Below are 17,662 nucleotides of genomic sequence, written 5' to 3' on the forward strand. Positions count from 1 at the left end.
GTACTGATATCCAAATCACAGAATGAAGAAGCCTTATGCATCGATTCACCATTTCAAGCCTGAGCATGGTGGTGGTTGTGAGAAAGAGTGTCTCCAGCATGTAGTGAGGTTCGAGGTGAGAGAGAGCGGGTATGGATGATTTTCCTCCACTTTATTTTTAGTAGCCCTGACCTGCGCATCCAGGTCGGGCTTCAAGGGTACACGTGCGCCGGGACCTTCCACATCGCACACTCCAACACCCTTGCTTCTCATCCGTTATTATAATCACCATCACCATAGGCAACCCCATCAACTTGCATACCACGTCGTTCTAGCAGCGATGACAGATACAACACACTTCACATTCGGTAGCAAAGTCGGCAATGTTGGTTTCGACAACGCTTCATCTACCTCCTCCGCCAATCAAGAGTTCACTTTCACATCCGACCGCGCTCTAAACTCCAGCACAGAGAGTGGATATCTCGACGATGAACCTGTCGAAGCATCTTCTTCATCTTCGAAGCGAAAAGTCAACGCAACAACGTTATTCAGCCACCTAGCACAACGACAGTTTGAGCAACAACAACAACAATCTCGCCAAACGCTTTCTCAGGCTGAGTACGATGATCCTTCCTCCTGGTCCCATTCCCCTTCCTCTCGGTTTCGCAGGAATCGAGCCGAAGGGGAAGGGCAAAGAGAAGATTCAGAATACAGCTATGATTCGGACTCGGAAGATAGCTACGACTCAGCGCAACTTCAAAAAGAATGGGAAGAACAACTGGATCAACTCAAACTCATGTTTCAAATCATCATCTTTCCTTTTGTGGGCAAGTTCATGGGTAGGAAATTTAGCTTTTTCTGTAAGTATACAACCCCCTCCACCCATTTTAAAACAGGAGCAAGAGGGGAAGCTGATACTTCTATTGCCTTGTCGGTGGTATATTGTGTAGTGTTTGATCGGTATAGACGGTTGGGTAGTCCTTTTGGTGGTGCCTTTTGGCGCGGTGTTACAGGCTGATCTCTCCAGCAAATCTATTCAAGGTCTATCACATTCCAAGTGTAACACGGCGCGAGGCAGGTCGACAGACAACGCTTGTGAGCTGTGCGTGCGGAGAGTGGGAAGAAGATTCAGAGCAAAGAGGAGTGCGAAAGATCAACACGGGCCAAGTGAGCGGGAGGAGGGAGTGTATGATTAACGCTTCAACAATCGCATATGAGAGAAAGTAAATCTATGGACGAGAGTACAGTATCTATGTTGGCACAACACCCCTCGATCCTCTATGCTGTGCTACTATCTGCTAAGGAAAGTAGGCAAGCTCTTCGCCCTTCTCCCAATCAGCACTAAACTCAGCACCACCGCCACTCCACATCCAACACTAGTCGCCACGAATACCTGGCGATAACATTCCTCGCCATCCATACATAAATGTCTTTGTGCTGGGTGATCATCCCTCCCCTTTCCACCCTTCAACTCCCGAATCGCTTGGCCGATTACCCTTAGAATAGTTGTATCTTGAGGAACATGAGAATCGTAAATCCTGCCAAACAACAGGTTGAAGATGTTTCCTGCTACGACGGGGGATAGGGAAACAAAACCGTAGTTTTGAGAGAAATGCTTCATCCCGAACCATTCGAAAACCAACGTAGGACACACGCCGAAGAGTGTTCCGTATGCAAGACCGGTCAGGGTAGAGATGGCGAAGAGGCTATCGACGGTGGAAATTGCCCCTGGGAATGCGGCGAGTAACTGGGAGGCGAGAGCGAGGGTTGTTACAACGATAAGAAGCCAAACTCGATTGGCGGGGGAAGAGGTGTGATTGACTAGCCAATCCGACAGGAGGCCGATGATGATGCGACCGGAGAAATTGCATAGGGAAATGGCGGAGACTTGGCGCGCTTGCATCTGCTGAACAGAGCTCTTGGCGGAGAGCTTCATAGAGGTGAATTTGGAGTTGGTGGTAGAGCGGGGACGGAGAAGGTCGGAGTTATCAGCAGCGACAAGAAGAGGTTGATCCCGATGGTTGTAGTCCCAAAGAGTCTTTGTGATTGTTCCGACATTATTGATGAGGAGGAGTCCGGCGCCGGAGACGAGTGTCATTACGCCAAAGATGAGATAGAAGTCCATTTGTTTGAACAATCGTCGACCAGAGATATCGATTTGATGCGGGTCGATCTCTGCTCGAACACCACGTTTGGATTCGTCTATACCTGAGAGAAGGCCTTGTGATTCTGGATCCACCTCTACCTCTCCTCTCCTCTCCTCGTCTACTGCTGTTTCTCTTGCGGTGTGAGAAGCTTCTGGAGTCTGCTCAGATTCATCATCAGTGGCATCCTCAACCTCTGGTTCCTGCCAAATAGTAGCCCTAGCTTCAATATCACTACTTGTCCTTCTCCTTAGATATCTCAAACTCGAATCCTGACCGCTCCTCCTAACTGCCTCCTCCCTTTCGCCTTCCAAATGCTCCGTAGGCGGAACAATCTTAATCAACCCCAACCCAATCAACATACTCGTCATACTTCCTAACGCCAACAACAACAAATAATCCCCCGTATTCCCCGGAAACAACAAATGCGATAACGTCGAATAAAAGAACGCACTCAATCCGAATCCTGACAACACCAACGCTGTAGCCGTACCCCTCCTACTCCCACCCCAAGATTTAGCTTGGGCGTTCATTGCTGCTGTCAATCCTCCACTATTCCCCAACCCCGTTAACAGGTTCAGGAAGAACAGCATCGAGGTTGAGTGTAGCGACCAGTCGCGGTTATAAGATGCGGATAACCCAGCGTAGCCGAGTGGAACGAGAATCGCGGCGGAGATCAGGGCGGTTTGAGGTCCACGCTTGTCGATAAACCGGCCCCAGAGTGGGGACGAGAGATAGACGCCTGCGTTGCCGGCGATACCGATTAGGTTGATCTGAGTGGAGGTCAGGTGGAGGGATTCTTGGAGTTGAGGAGCGAAAGAGGAAAAAGCATAGTTGGAACCGGCGGATAGGGCGACTGCGACGGAACCGAAGAGAGAGATCAGTTTCCGTTTGAGGATTCGGGAACGTTCTTCTGGTGACAACTGGCGGTGGTGGTGTGAGGGATGGTGGGCAGGGCGAGATGAGTCCGCGGAGGACGGGTTGGTGAGCGCCATAGCGGCGTCTGTGTTGCGATGGGTGACGATGCGAGCGATCGGTGGATCTATGGTTGTTGGTAGGGGTTGAGCATCGGAGTAAGGTTAAGGTGGTTGCGATGGTGGGTGTACTGAATGAATGATCGTGAGTGTGCGTGACGGTCAACTGTGTAAATTTGGGAGCAGCAGTCGGTGCTGAAAGTAACAATCCAATATGATGATGTAAGCTGGCATGAGACTACACGCAGAGGGATCGGGCAGAGTTGATCTCATCAGAGATCGGGCAAAGCCGATCTGACAAGGAATCGGGTATAACTTGGACCCGCTCGTTGTCATACTTGGTCATTAGGTAGGATGCACCCACACTCGGCATGTGCCACGAAAATGTCAATATATCAAGCTGAGGGCTCTAGGCCCTCAGCATGTTCCCGTGATGTCAATATAGTAAAGTGTTTAGCTCAGCAGCTTGAACACCGTACTTAGACTGATATCTCCCGATCATCGTCGCTAAGAGTCAAACCTTTTAATAGTCGGTTGTGGCCGAGTGTTGTGTGTGCTGGGGCGTGGGGTGAAGTGAAACTATGTAAGCTCTGGTTCGATCTCACATTGTCGCCATCTTCGCTCACTCGGATCCGTAGCATTGGCCAATACCACTCACCGCTTCTTGACGTCCTCGCATACTTCATCTCCATCTCAAACATCACAACAGACTGTTTGGTAGCGAACGACTCCTGCAATGAACATCAAGACAATATGATATATAATGAGAAAAGAACAAGAGATGAGAAATAAATCCTAAAGTACAGTGACTCGAATCTCCTGATAGGCCCCCTCCTGCTTCACCTTGACTCTCCCCCCACTCGCCAACACCAGTGTATGATAAAACGCCTGAGCAGCCACCGCAGGCGTACTACTTGCTACTGGTGCCAAGTCGCTAAAGAACATGATACTTGGATCTTCCAACTCCTCTCTGATCGATCTAGCATACTCCAAAAAGTTTCGGGTTTCTTCTTCCATGTCTTCTTCAAACACTTGGGAAGGCGGAGTTAGCTCCCTTTCCCCTACTCTCTCTGCTGGTGCTGTGGGGAGTCCGAGTCTGAACCGTTCAACAGAAGGAGTTTCCGGCATCGGATACTCCTCCAGTGGTGCGACGGTGGAGGGGGAGGTAGGGGGGATGAACAGTGGTGATTCGGGTGGGATTCTGCGTAAGCCCGTAGGAGTTTCCACCGAGATCTCACGAGGAATACGTAAAGGAGTAATTTCTCGATCGTAGGAGATAGAAGGCATCATGGAAGATCGTCGACGGTGTTCGGCGAAGATGTTCCATGGGAGTGATTCGCGTGCGCCTCGGAGAGCTGCTGGGATTTCAGGCACCGCAGCACGTGCGACGCCAAGTTCTTCCACCTCTTCCTCCTCAGGTGTTGGTGGTGGGGGAGAAGGGGGAGCTCCATCGAGCGGGAGAAGGTTGGCTTCGTCACGGAGTGCTCGAAATCTGGCACCGCGGGCGGAGAGGTGGGATGTTACAGTGGATTCCCATAGCTCGCTGAGTTCCGGGTGGAGGCAGAGGTCGGAGGGTGGGGCAAACATCATTCGTCGTGCTGTGACGGCAGCTTTTCGTGCAGCGGTGCGTCGACGGAGGGCGGCTCGTTCAGCGGCCATACGTTCCGGGTAGTTGGCTTCTGCAGCGCGTCGTTGAGCTTCGCTCAGTTCTGTGGGTCTATCTTCGAGCAGCACCGGAGGAGGACGAGGGCGGAGTGCGGGGGCCAGGGGTGGTTGGACTTGCTCCTCTTCTGCTCGCGGTCTACGAAGAGGGGTAACAGTAGGAACGCCTTCAGTGACAGGTCCAATTCCCATTCTAGCCGCTTCTTCAGCTAGCCTCTCCTCCAGCTCAGGCCACTCGACAATGTGTTCGGTGAGTGCTGTTTCGTCTCCTTCGAATCTTCGTTCGATACCTTCCAATATACCAGGTTCGATAGGTTCCGGGCGAGTAGGTGGCTCCAACCCCAAATCCAGCCCTTCGAACTCGTCTTCCTCGTATCCCTCGAAGCCTGGTGCACCTATTCCTTCACCTTCTTCATAAGCTCTAGCAAGCCCTAGGTCGTCCTCTTGAAACGCTCTCTCTAGAAGTGTAGTTCTTTCTTCTGGCGCAAGATGACGAGTTGGTGTAGGCGTCCTAAACGCATCCTCCAACCCGTCTTCCTCCATCACTCTTCTCTCAGGCGGCTCGACACTCCAACGGTATAACATTTCCGACCCCAGTTGGTCAAAATCCAACGTGAAAAACGCTAGATCCAAAGGCAGCGTGATCGCTTCCACCTGCTTTGTCGCCGTTCTCATATCTATCTCCCTCGTCGTTGGGGATATGGTGGAAGTGGTGAACATACGTCGCCTTACATCGCTATGAGCGTTGCTCGCATCACTGAGCAACAGTTCTGTCTGATGAGAGTATAGCTTTACGACACCGAAGAGGAGCTGACTGGAAAGGCGCAAAGCAAAAGGCTCGGATGGATGCTGTAAGTGCTCGCAGGTGAGGGTGATGTTGACTGAAAGGATTTCTTTTCGAGTGAGTCGACGAACGACGGAACGATCGCCAAGGGTGGCGGCTAGCCAGACAATGCCGAGACCGGTCTTGCGTCGGCTGAGGATGTCAGAGCTGTAGAACATCCTTACTTTAGTCTGCGAGAGAGATGTTTCAGACGATGGGAGGGAGAAGGAGGGCTGATTGGGTGAAAAGAGCTGACACTCGAAGGAGGGTGGGAGCTTTATAGTACATCAAGAGAGGTGAGGAACGATACTGCGAGACAAAGACAAAATGCGTTGCGAAATGCGAGTGAAACTGCGGAAACCACCCAAAGAGAGGATGGGTAGAGGGTATCGTCCGAGGCCCCTATCTCACAAACCCAAAGGGTTGCAGAGAGGTAGGATTTGGATGAGTATATCTTGCAGCCACATAGACGACGGTAACGATTGTAATAGAAAGAGAAACGATTCGGTCCGAGCATGATTTCCGCTTCCGGGCGGACGTGTCGAGGTATAGTCGAAAACGAGACGAGAGGGAGAGAAAGTGTCCATGGAAGTTGAGATATCGGAAGACGGTAACCGTCACAGTAAAGAAGCTTGATGCTACCATCACCGGAAGAGATGTTGATCAGGGAGTTGACAGCTAGTACGGTCTCAACTGAGCAGCAGGGAAATGAGCAGTCCAAATGGTTGGTGTGCTAGCCCCGCTAGTACCGAGTGTATCGAATTGAGCCAACTTCTGCATGTGCCGGGTCTTTTGCCGTTGTCTCCTCTGCAAAAGGTTATCAATGCTAGCCTCTGCATCCTCGCTGACAGCACCACGGGCGTGATGCATTGCTGCCCAGTCTTCGTAGGCTTCGTCCACTTCCGATCCATCGCAGACCTGCGCCAACCGGGATGGCCCGGGCGAAGGTAGACTGTCGGCGAGGAAAGGAGCCAACCGAGGCGGTCGATCATGCACTACAGAAACTGCTTGACTGACTTCACCGCTAGAAGTATCGCTGCCGAGTCGAAGTGCGTTCTGAGATGCACACATGGTTGGGTCTACCTTGTCGTTGATTGCATCGGCATCTGCATCGGCGTCTTGTTGCTGTTGAAAGTCGCTAAAGCGTGAAGACCAGAAATGGACTTCATCTTGCTTTTCGCCGTTGGCTGTGCGGATGTAGGTACGGATGAGACAGCCGAGGAGAGCAAGGCTCACAAAGATGATGGCCCGAGCTGTCTCTGAGCTTGGCATTTTGTTACTGTTGAGCTTGTCGGCAGGGAGAGGTCCGGTGATGAGGGATGTGATAGGGCTTGAAATGCGGGTTTGAAGAGGAGGCCACTGCGATGCTCTTTGTTGAGATGGAAGTGGCGACGATGGAACGTAGTCAAGGCTTGCAAAGAGAAAGTGCGCTGAAGATGGCTGAGCAACAAAGTTTTGAGGAAATGAACTCGAGCAAAGATGCCGGTGGGTCCTGCGATCGGAGATGGCCGCGAGCTTGAGTGTATACGAGGCGGTCCGGCCACCGTGCTGTCTTGGTTCAAGGTTTGGTAGAGTTGAGTGATAGCTCAGAGCTTGGCCTTGAGTAGCGAGCAACGGCAACTGCGAGCTTCTAATGAGCGAGAAAGATCGAGAGCGCCACTGCCATGAAGGAGCGAGAGGATGGTTGTGGAGGCGCCTTCTTCTCCCGCCCGATTGTTTTGCTTGCTGGTGAACAAACTCGATTCAAGCCGAAGTTGGGAATGATGGTTGTAAGCTCGAACGGTCGCCGGTGGGTCGAGAAGCCCTGCTCATGAAGAGTGGGTCAAAGGTGGATCGATGCAAGCTTTGCAAAGGCTGAGTGTGAGTTTGATGCTCAGCTCTTCCATCTTTCACTCTCTTGGTCAGCTCTGCAAAGTGTGTTGAAAGCGCAAAAAGCAAAAGCAAAGCACAGGGCGAATGGAGTCAAACGGCATGTGCTCGCTGATTCGTTTCTTCCAATGCTCCCATGGGGACAGCACACACAACTCACATTCGTTCGCTGGCTTGCACCTCTCTCTTGCCGCTCATCTTGCTGTCGATGCAGGGGAAGAGCAAAGACTGCAGAGCTCACATGACTGTGCCGTCTCAAAAGGGGCCGAGCGAGGATGCGTTCGGGAGCAGAGGGCCAATCCGATGATCCGAGCATGTCGATCTGCGGGCGATGATGGCTGCCAACTGTACAGTCAACAGGCGCTTGATGGAGGCAGGGCTGACGAAAAGAACGCAAAGAAGGGTCTCGAGATCTTGATGAAGGCAGCGCTTGGGCGATGCGTTCGGACTGATGGATAGACACATCCACACACGCCTCTTGGTGGAAAGAAATGGCAAACAAGCAGAGCGAGCTAAGCGAGCATCGTGACAGGCATCTATGCATCCAACCCAGCAGAATGTGTGGAGCGGAGTGTAACAAAGCGTTGCTGCCCTTGCTACAACATTGCATGCACGCCATCAAGCAGAGAGCTCCTATTCGAAAGCTTGGCCTCTCTCGGTGCTTTTGTGTGTTGCCTTGCAACATGCATCTTTTGCAGTGAAGCCTTGACCGCCTGTGCCAGCATCCGTAGTTGCATGAAAGTAGCCGGCTCGGGAACGCCAAGCAGGTCTATCCATCTACCCATCGACCTTTCGGCTGCGGAGGACATGGTCTAGCGTTGACTGACATGCGAGAGACCAAAAAGCTTGCAACAGTGACTGTCGAGTACTGCTCATCGTCTCAGAAGGGCTTGTTTTTCCATCCGTTACTATTGTGAGATCGAAACAAACTTGCGAGCCAGCAAAGAAAATTCAACCCGGCCGAAAGTTGTAAAAAGCCTCTCCTCTCCGTCTTCCGACTTTCGCTCTCTTTGCCGAAAAGCAAAAAAAGCAGCGCCGGGTCCATGTCATCCGACAGACGTAACACACACACGCCTGTCCTCTTCACCATCAACCATCTACATCCTCCTCCTCCATTCGGAATCTCTCCGAGTATTGCATCTTGCCGCCGCTCGGTGTTCATGGTGCTGACTACTCGTCTTTCTTTCACAACGTTGTTTCCTGTTGCCGCTTCTCGGCCTCTTCGCTCGTTCGCTCCAACGCTTCGTTCTGGTTCCGTTGCTTGCTTTGCTGCTTTTTCGACTCGAGCAGCACGCACTCCAAGCATCTCTCAAACATCACGCCTACCTTTTCGATCCTCCATTCGCTGCCGCCATATTAGCAGCACGCCTGCTCTGCACGCTGGCACCATGACCTGGACTCCTCCCAACCCTACCTCGGTCTGCGCACCTACCCCTCGCATCCCCGAGGACACTCACACCCATGCCAAGGTTGCCGAATACAAGCCTCTCCACCTCCACCTTGACTGGAACATTGACTGGGATGCCCGCATCATCTCCGGCCGTGTCTCACACCTCATTGAGCTCATCCAGTCCGGTCTCACTTCCATTACCTTGGACGCCAGCTACCTGAAGATTAGCTCCGTCAAGGTTGAAGGCAACCATGTCGACTACAAACTCGGCACCCAGCGTGGTACCCTCGGTGCCCCCCTCGAGATCCCTATCCCTTCCTCGCTCAACAAAAAGGGCGACAAGGTCCACGTAGACATCCACTACAGCACCACCCAACACTGCACCGCTCTCGGCTGGCTCACCAAAGAACAAACTGCAGGCAAAACCAACCCTTTCCTCTACTCCCAATGCCAAGCCATCCACTGTCGATCCCTTGTACCTTGCATCGACTCGCCTTCGCACAAGATCACTTACACCGCTACCGTTTACTCTCGCATCCCCGTCCTCATGTCTGCTCTCAAAGACGACTCCAAGCCGGACACCAAGGACACTTACAACTTTAAGCAGCCGGTGGGTATTCCTTCCTACCTCATTGCTATTGTTGGTGGTGATTTGGAGTTCCGCAAGCTAGGCGAGCGCACTGGTATCTGGGCTGAACCTCCCAATGCTGATGCAGTCCAGTGGGAGTTCGAGGCCGACGCAGAGAGATTCCTCCAACACGCCGAGAACGTTATCTCACCCTACTCCTGGACGCGCTACGACTCTGTCGTTCTCCCCCCATCTTTCCCTTATGGTGGGATGGAGAATGCCAATCTCACCACCCTGACCCCTTCCTTGGTGTGCGGAGATCGAAGCTTGACAGACGTTCTACTGCACGAGCTCTGCCATTCTTGGTCTGGAAATCTCACCTCCTGTGCCAACTGGACTCACTTCTGGCTTAACGAGGGATGGACCGTCTATCTCGAACGTCTGCTTCTCCAAGACGTACACGGAGCTAAACAAGGACCTGCTCATCGAGGTTTTTCGTACATTATTGGCAGTAAAGCTTTGAAAGACGCATTGGAGCAGTTTACGGATAATCCTCGATTTCAGCGACTTATCCCAGCGTTTAAGGATGGGGAAGATCCAGATGATGCTTTTAGCTCGATTCCTTATGAGAAGGGATCGAACTTTTTGCTGTACCTAGAGAAGACAGTAGGAGGGTTGGACAACTTTTTGCCTTATGCGAAAAGTTATTTCCACGCATTCTACAATCGGTCCGTTACCACGGAAGAGTGGAAGGAGCATCTTTATAAGTTCTTTGAGGGCAATGCTGAGGCAAATGCGGCGTTGGAGAAGGTGGATTGGGAAGCTTGGTTCCATGGCGAAGGAACTGAGTTGCCGGTGAAGATGGAATATGATACTACTCTTGCTGAACAGGCTTTTTCTCTTGCCCAACGCTGGATTAGCGTTATTGAGGGCAAGACCAGTCTTGATAAAGCTCATTTTACAAAGGAGGATATCAAAGGCTGGAATGCAAATCAAGTTGTTGTCTTTTTGGAAAGACTTCATTCCGGACCAAAGGTCCCACTCGCTATTACCAAGAAGCTTGACGAGGTATATGGATTTAGCACGGCGACCAATGGGGAGGTGTTGTTGAGGTTCTTTGAAGTAGCACTTGAAGTTGAGGGTGGGCAGTACGCTCAACAGGCAGCAGAGTGGGTCAAGGGTCAAGGAAGGATGAAGTTCTGCCGAACCGTCTACAGGGCACTGAACAAGGTCGAACCAGACTTGGCAAAGAAGACGTTTATCGAGAATAAGAGCTTCTATCATCCCATTGCTGCGGCGCAGATTGAAAAGGTAAGTACCTCACTACAACCTGGTGGAGAGGGAATGAGGAGCGGTCGTGTGCTGTTAAGCTACGGCTCGCTGTTGCTGAACCGTAAAGCTGACACACATTGCCTCTCTCTTCCCTTTCTGTCTTGGCTTCGCAGGATCTCGGTCTTTGAACCCCTCATCAAGCGTTTCTTACTCAATTCAAATTGCTTTTCTTCCCTTGTTTCTGTCTGATCTTCACCTATGCTGTGGCTTGGTAGGACTTTGGACAGGGCTCAATCGCCAGTAAGGGACTCGGGGGAAAAAGGAGTATAGTGACGATATGCGGCAGCACAGGAACAGGAAAGACCAAGTTGTCTGTTGAACTTGCTTTAGCCCTTTCCAACCCCTCCTCCTCCTCCCTCTCAAACCAGCATAAGGGAGCGGAAATCATCTCGTGTGACAGCATGCAAATCTACCGCGGCCTAGACATCATCACTAACAAAGCAACGACTGAAGAGATGCAAGGAGTACCACACCACCTTCTCGGCTTCTTGGACCCGGCGGAGAAAAGTGGGGAAGGATATGATGTGAAGCGGTTCGTAGAGGATACGAATAAGATTGCTGAAAGGTTGGCCGAGGAGGGAAAGTTGCCAATTGTTGCTGGTGGGACGACGTATTATTTGCAGCATTTGATGTTTCCTGGTCGATTCATCTCTACGTCTCCCGCGGACAGCCGAGTGGAGGAGAAAGTGGATTTGACGACCGATCCAGCATATCAGAGCTTAACCGAAGAGGAAAGGGAGTTGCTGGGGCAGGTTGGGTTGGGGAATGATGCGAAGGCAGATCTAGCGGCAAGAGCAGCAGCGGATCAAACGTTGGCGATCAAGTTGTGGAAGCTACTTGAGAAGATAGATCCGGTCATGGCAGGGAGATGGCATTATAGAGATTCACGAAAAGTGGCCAACTCTTTGCGAGTGTACAAGGAGACTGCTCGTCAACATTCTTTTTGGATTTCGCAACAGGATCAACACTCCTCCACCACCAAAATAACCTCCTCTGCACCCTCGACTGGGATTAGTGGATATCGAAAACTACTCTTCTGGCTATGGTGCGACCCTGCCACCTTGCGCCAAAGGTTGGACGATAGGGTGGATGAGATGGTAGCACGTGGCCTACAGAAGCAAGTTAGGGAGATGAGAGAAATTGCAAGATCGATGCTTAACGACGCACTTTCCAAGGGTGAGGGAAAGTATCAAACCGGTATATTCCAAACTATCGGCTACCGGCAATTCGCCGAGTATCTTGATAAACTAGAGGCTCTGACAGAGGAAGCCGAGGTGTTGGAAAAGGAGAAGCAGCAATGGTTCAACGAAGCAGTGGAAGGGACCAAGACGAGTACCCGACAATATGCCAAATCCCAACTGAAATGGATTCAAAATAAGCTCATACCCGAAGTTAGACGTGCTCAAGCAGCTCTCTCCTCAACCTCTTCCACCGATGATGTCCAGTTGTACCTTCTCGACACAACCGACCCCTCTTTATGGAGCCAAAATGTCCTGAACCCAGCCATAGAAATCCTTTCTCGATTCCTCGACCACCAACCGCTCCCCGACCCGACAACGATCTCCAACCCTACCGCGGCCACCAACTACCTTTATTCCGGTCGAACGCCCAACCAAGCTCTATCTAAACTCTCCCTCACTTCCTCTCCCGCAGAAGAAAGCAGAGGAGAGGGGGTGAGGACTATCGAGGCAAACAAGTTGTTCACTTGCGAAATTTGCACCTTCGACCCACAACATCCAGTTCTGGTAAGAGAGGTCGATACCAAGACGCATAGAAAGGGAAGACATCACAGGAATAACGTAAAGAGGAAGATAAGTGGGGAGGAAAAGGAAAAAAGGATTCAGGACAAGATTGAAGATGGGGAAAGCAAGAGGATTCTTAGGCAGCAGTTGAGGGCTGAGGGCTGAGGGCTGAGGGCTGAGGGTGGAGGGTGGAGGAGGGGAGAAGAACGAATAGTGATTCTCGCATTGCAACCATCATAGGAGATTCTGTATTCGTACCTAATCGTATACCCCGGAGCGAACGAGCGAACAGACATCAAACACATCACTTCTGTGCAACGACTGGGTTTGGTATGATGCGATTGCGAGATATATATGCATGACGAGAAGCAAAAGAATCTACAAAGCCTGAGTGGCATCAATCTCAATAGCAGGAACGATAGATGCCATGAACTTGAGGAAAATGATCATGTACTGATCGACACGAAGACCTTCAACCTCTTCCTCGCCATCTGCACCAGCTTCGCCCGCTGCTTCCCCTGCCCCTGCCCCTGCCCCTGCCCCTGCCGAACTTGCACCATCCGCCCCGGCCCCCGACCCACCAGTAACACGCTTGACAGCACTTGACACGCTCCAACCTTTCTTCTTTTTTTTCTCCCCCGCTCCTGGTGTCGCCCCTGACGCAGCTGCTGCTTTCCTCTGCTCCTCAATCACCGAAGCATTCATACGCTCGATAACTTTCTTCATCACACTTGCGTGCTTGCACGGATGGATGCTCGCCGTTGCCACACCAACCGCTGAAGCGGACGAGGTAGCTGAGCTGTCCGGCCCAGCATGACCATGTGGGAAAGGCTCGATGGTGACTGTCTTCTGTGCGTAGTCAGAGGAGACATCTTCAAAGATCTGTGCAGGTTTGAGTGGCACACCATGCTCGTCGTAGCCTACAAGCCACATGCGCGGTGTTTGATAGTACTTGTCGTAGGTTATGATGCAGTCGTACTTGCGGACCGAGAGAAGCTTACCATTGTCTGCGCCCGAAGCAGAGGCCGAAGCAGTATTCGAAACGTTTGGGACAGCGGCTGTGGCAGGATCGTCTTCCTCTTCGATACCGCCTGCAAGGTCGTCCGTCTCGTCGTCCATGTCTGGAATGTCTGGGATATCGCCGATCTCGTTGGCTGACGTAGCCGGCCCTTGCGAGGAGCCTTGGGTGCTGACGGTGATGCCAGCCACGCGAGCAGCGAGATCGTCCTCTTGACCCTCTGTAAGCTGATTCTCGGGCGCAGACTGGTCCTCACCGATATCAGGAATATCCATCATCTCTCCCGCACGCCCACTTGGCCCTCTTTGCGGATCGAAATGCGTTGCAACCCATTGATCATCTTCACCAGCTTCGGCACCGCTCTCGTCGAAGCTCATGAGCTTTTCGTCGTCATCCTTGACACCTACACCGACGCCCTTCTCGATCTGACTGACACGTCGTAGCGAAGGTACGCCGCAGGAGATGAGGAACTGCTTGTCTTTCGGGAGATAGTCTCTTGCCTTTGATGTGCTGCCCGCACACCATTGCCATGTGGGAAACTTGTAGGAGAGGAAGTCGCCAGCAGCTACGAATTCATCTGTGGGGCAGCAGAGCAAAGATATAGCAGCAAAAGGTATACCATGATACATTGGGTCAGCAACGATCGATCCGACTTGGTCTAATCAGCAATTGTAGGACATACCTGGAGTGATTCTGCCATGCTCCTTGAACTTGGACTCTCTCAATACTGGTGCGAGATAGTCTCGAACTGCCCAGAAGTGGGTCTGCAGAGTGTTCATGACGATACTCTGCTGGACAATACCGTATAATGCAGTGCTATGCTGTGCCGATATCAAGCCGAGTGCTGTGTTGTGCTGGATAGTGTGGAGTTGAAAGGTTGGTTGATGCGCAGCAAGTGCTTGCGTGTGTGTGTGTGTCTGTGTGGCTAGCTCAAGTCCGGCAAGACCCTGAATTGCCAAACAAGCACGTGAAGCGATTTTTGTAAGAATGTTAGAAAGCTGCGTGAAAACAACGCAATCCAAATAAATAAAATTATCGCGAAATCGGGGTCACGAAAAGGAGATTCGAAAATCGACATGGCGATGCCACTCGCAAAAGTACCACCAGATCGCAACGCTGCTTCAAGCATCGACAAGAATCTCCATTCTTGCCAGAATGGTCTCGTCTTGTCGTCTTTCGAAAGCCATAAAAGGCAGGATCGCTGGCGCTGTGGGAGAAAGCACAGAGGACGGCCAAGTTGACAGAAAGCAGTAAGGCGTGTACGGTTGGACAGGTACGCAAAGTCACACCAGCTTGAGCAATCAGGGACCACAATAAAGACTCGTTGCGTACACTGTTCGAACTAGTTTTGTTTGACGTTTCATGCCTGCACAAAAAGTGCGTCGCTCGGATCCGTTTTTGACGGTGGTTTTCTGCGAGAAATGCTGCTATATCGACGCGCCGATACCCACGTCAAAAATCAAAATCGACGCAGAGACGTCATGGTGATCGAGAAGTGCTTCATTTGCCGAACTAAATGCGCGCTTCTCCGTCCAGGCACAACCCCCTGACGGCAGCAAGACCTTGTGTAAGTATGCTGATTCTCGTACAAGGCCGTTTCCGAAGCTGTAAGAGGCTTGTTACGTTACGGCTCTGGGCGCCTGTGTTCGACTAGATCGGAAGTTCAACATGGCCAGGTAATGGAGCGATGCAGGTCCGTGCTTGGTGATGAAATCCATAGGCCGGTTGATCTTCAATAGCAGCCCAGCGCCTTCGGAAACAGAGTGTGCTTCCATCATACCAGAGGTGCCGGCCAGCATGCGAATCAGGTGGTGCGACTTCACTTGAGGAGAAAGCCTCGGCAGCTACAACTTGGCATTCACATGAACTTGGCTCGACACAGAACCACTCGTCGTTTGCTTGCGCCTTATCTACACGAACGGCGAACATCGATCCTCACGGTACATGCGGAACGTCAGAAGCGAACCAGCTAAACAAGCTTTCCTGGCGTTCCTGTGAACAAGACTGAAAAGAAAGTGGATGGGGAATAGGAAATCTCTTTTTGTTCTTGTCAACCGCACATAACTGCTTTTTCGATCTGCGTGGATGAACAAGAGGAGGAGGAGCAAGGAGCAAGGAAGAAGGAGCAAGGAGCAAGGATAGGCCGAACACAGAGGCAGCCTCTTTCTCTCTATCTTTACAGTCAGTCAGAGTTGTCAAAAATCATACAAACAGTCGTCAAGAGCGGTTTGCTTGCCTCCAACTCCGACTGGTCCTTATGCCGTTCCGCCCGTCCTGACCCTGAGAGCACGCTTACTTGCAGTACACATGACTCTCCGCTTTCCGCTTTCCGCCATTTGGCTTAGTTTTGGGCTCACTTGCCCTTCTCACTCATCCCCAATTTCGAGCATATGCAAACCATTCAATGCCGGCTTTTACAACTGACAAGAAACTTGCTCTGGCGGCGTGCCTATTGTCAAACACCTCTGTGAAGCTGCCATTTTGGACATCAGCCTGCCTGCCTTGCCTCCCTTCGGTCCTTCGGTATTGACCCTGATCCCCGTGCCAAACTGCTTAATCGATGCTGATGATGGTTGGATGAATGGTTGGAGAACCGCGTGCACTCAGTCGCAGGGTTGCTGGGGTCGTGACCAGGATGCCGGATACTCTTCATGTGCACTGTTTTGGCGTCGCCAACGGTGCTTTGGATGATTCAGAGGTTTGCCACTGCTCTTCTGAGCTTTTGGCTTTTCTCGGGCCTTGTTGGCCGCATCTTCGGCTTTTGCTTTTGCCCTTTGCAGCAGCTAATGGTGGCGGGAGCCACGTCCCTTTGCCAAAAAAGATCCGGTAAGAACTCTCGTTTCCCCTGGTCCCGACGTGGCCCTGAGCTCCCTTTTGTCAGAAGTATTTGTGGGTGTCCTTGTTGTTCCCTATCCCTTGACCACCATCATCTACTTCCTGTTTGGTTTTACATCCTCGCCAACACAGCGACACATCTCGTATAGGACGTCTTTACAAATAGCTCCATTCAGCTGACCCTACGCCCTTCGATATCGTCTCAGCTGTTTCTCCCTACGCACTTTATCTCTACCACCAGCAGCTCCTCAAGTCCGCATTATCTGTCGCTATAGAAAGTCGGCCTCACCGTCGATTCCACCTGGCTCTACCTCAGTATCTTATGTACACGATGTTACACCAGCGCAACGCCTCTAGTGGGCCGATGCAGGTGCAAAGGCCAACAGTGCACCTAGAGTATCCACCCTCCGTTCCTCGCTCTACCGCGCATTCTTCCAACACATACCACCAGTTCAGCGGATCTGCTTCTGCACCGCCTCGACCTCCAGCGTCGTTCACCCGCAGCTCAGATAGTATCCCAGTGCTGAGTAGGCCATCATTAAATCACTCGTCGCGCCAGTCCTCATCGGAGTCGATTGACTCCGTCACCACCGCTATCTCCTTCAACCACGTCTCTCCGGCCGGCAGCTTGGACGCTGGTCTGCCCGAAGAAGAAGACCTCATTCAAGTCGTTTACACTTCATCAGCACGTTCTCGTCAAATGACTAAAGACGAGGTCAAGTCGATTCTCCGTACTTCTCGCACCAACAATACTTGCAAGGGAATCACTGGTCTCCTCCTCTACCATGACGGTTCTTTCGCGCAATTCTTGGAAGGACCAGCAGCAGCTGTTGATGCGCTTTATCACAAAATCGAACACGATCCACGACACCACGGCGTCATCCGCGTTTTGCGACAGCCTGTTACCAAGCGTGATTTCAAGCAGTGGAGCATGGCGTTCCGTGACCTAGACATGATTCACAAGCGCTCTCCATCCGCAAGCTCCGACGAGGTTGGAGATGAGATGGCACCAGAAAACCATGTCAACGAAGGGTTCAGCCAGCTCATGAACGTCGGTCTGCGTGTAGGCGATGCTAACGACAACGACTACCGTCCCGACGCTTATGGTCATGCTAAGCTCGATCTTCCGGCTGACATGTCAGTTCCTATGCGAAAGCTGGTTTCTACTTTCTACCGGCTTATGGATAGGCCCCTCTAATTCTATCTTTTTGGTCACATCTCTTCTCTCTCTCACTCTGGTTTCTGGTCTCGGTATCCCCGCATCTGCTGCGTTCTCTTTGTCTTTTCCTCTTGGTTTTCTGCTTCTCTCTCGTACTCAGGCTTTTC

At 51.7% G+C, this 17,662-nt stretch overlaps 9 protein-coding genes across 9 annotated transcripts; 5 read left to right on the forward strand and 4 right to left on the reverse strand.

Annotated features, from left to right (window-relative positions):
- Positions 1–319: 319 nt before the first annotated feature.
- UHO2_01022 (uncharacterized protein) lies at positions 320–997 on the forward strand (the record flags this gene model as incomplete). Its single annotated transcript, XM_041553490.1, has 2 exons — positions 320–839; positions 930–997. The coding sequence occupies 2 exons, from the start codon at positions 320–322 to the stop codon at positions 995–997; spliced, it is 588 nt and encodes a 195-aa protein (XP_041409424.1).
- A 273-nt stretch (positions 998–1,270) lies between these two features.
- UHO2_01023 (uncharacterized protein) lies at positions 1,271–3,118 on the reverse strand (the record flags this gene model as incomplete). Its single annotated transcript, XM_041553491.1, has 1 exon — positions 1,271–3,118. The coding sequence occupies one exon, from the start codon at positions 3,116–3,118 to the stop codon at positions 1,271–1,273; it is 1,848 nt and encodes a 615-aa protein (XP_041409425.1).
- A 774-nt stretch (positions 3,119–3,892) lies between these two features.
- UHO2_01024 (uncharacterized protein) lies at positions 3,893–5,761 on the reverse strand (the record flags this gene model as incomplete). Its single annotated transcript, XM_041553492.1, has 1 exon — positions 3,893–5,761. One exon carries the CDS (start codon positions 5,759–5,761, stop codon positions 3,893–3,895), a length of 1,869 nt encoding a protein of 622 aa, XP_041409426.1.
- A 499-nt stretch (positions 5,762–6,260) lies between these two features.
- On the reverse strand, positions 6,261–6,854 carry UHO2_01025 (uncharacterized protein; the record flags this gene model as incomplete). Its single annotated transcript, XM_041553493.1, has 1 exon — positions 6,261–6,854. The coding sequence occupies one exon, from the start codon at positions 6,852–6,854 to the stop codon at positions 6,261–6,263; it is 594 nt and encodes a 197-aa protein (XP_041409427.1).
- Positions 6,855–8,839: 1,985 nt separating this feature from the next.
- Positions 8,840–10,869, forward strand: UHO2_01026 (uncharacterized protein; the record flags this gene model as incomplete). The annotated part of the gene is made up of 2 exons (XM_041553494.1): positions 8,840–10,720; positions 10,855–10,869. The coding sequence occupies 2 exons, from the start codon at positions 8,840–8,842 to the stop codon at positions 10,867–10,869; spliced, it is 1,896 nt and encodes a 631-aa protein (XP_041409428.1).
- Positions 10,870–11,142: 273 nt separating this feature from the next.
- UHO2_01027 (uncharacterized protein) lies at positions 11,143–12,648 on the forward strand (the record flags this gene model as incomplete). Its single annotated transcript, XM_041553495.1, has 1 exon — positions 11,143–12,648. One exon carries the CDS (start codon positions 11,143–11,145, stop codon positions 12,646–12,648), a length of 1,506 nt encoding a protein of 501 aa, XP_041409429.1.
- Positions 12,649–12,861: 213 nt separating this feature from the next.
- UHO2_01028 (uncharacterized protein) lies at positions 12,862–14,280 on the reverse strand (the record flags this gene model as incomplete). Its single annotated transcript, XM_041553496.1, has 2 exons — positions 12,862–14,078; positions 14,184–14,280. 2 exons carry the CDS (start codon positions 14,278–14,280, stop codon positions 12,862–12,864), a joined length of 1,314 nt encoding a protein of 437 aa, XP_041409430.1.
- A 737-nt stretch (positions 14,281–15,017) lies between these two features.
- Positions 15,018–15,509, forward strand: UHO2_01029 (uncharacterized protein; the record flags this gene model as incomplete). The annotated part of the gene is made up of 3 exons (XM_041553497.1): positions 15,018–15,068; positions 15,094–15,177; positions 15,285–15,509. The coding sequence occupies 3 exons, from the start codon at positions 15,018–15,020 to the stop codon at positions 15,507–15,509; spliced, it is 360 nt and encodes a 119-aa protein (XP_041409431.1).
- A 1,158-nt stretch (positions 15,510–16,667) lies between these two features.
- On the forward strand, positions 16,668–17,534 carry UHO2_01030 (uncharacterized protein; the record flags this gene model as incomplete). Its single annotated transcript, XM_041553498.1, has 1 exon — positions 16,668–17,534. One exon carries the CDS (start codon positions 16,668–16,670, stop codon positions 17,532–17,534), a length of 867 nt encoding a protein of 288 aa, XP_041409432.1.
- Positions 17,535–17,662: the final 128 nt, after the last annotated feature.

Source organism: Ustilago hordei (genome assembly GCF_900519145.1).
Source record: "Ustilago hordei strain Uho2 genome assembly, contig: UHO2_contig_02, whole genome shotgun sequence".
Classification (NCBI taxonomy): Eukaryota; Fungi; Basidiomycota; class Ustilaginomycetes; order Ustilaginales; family Ustilaginaceae; genus Ustilago; species Ustilago hordei.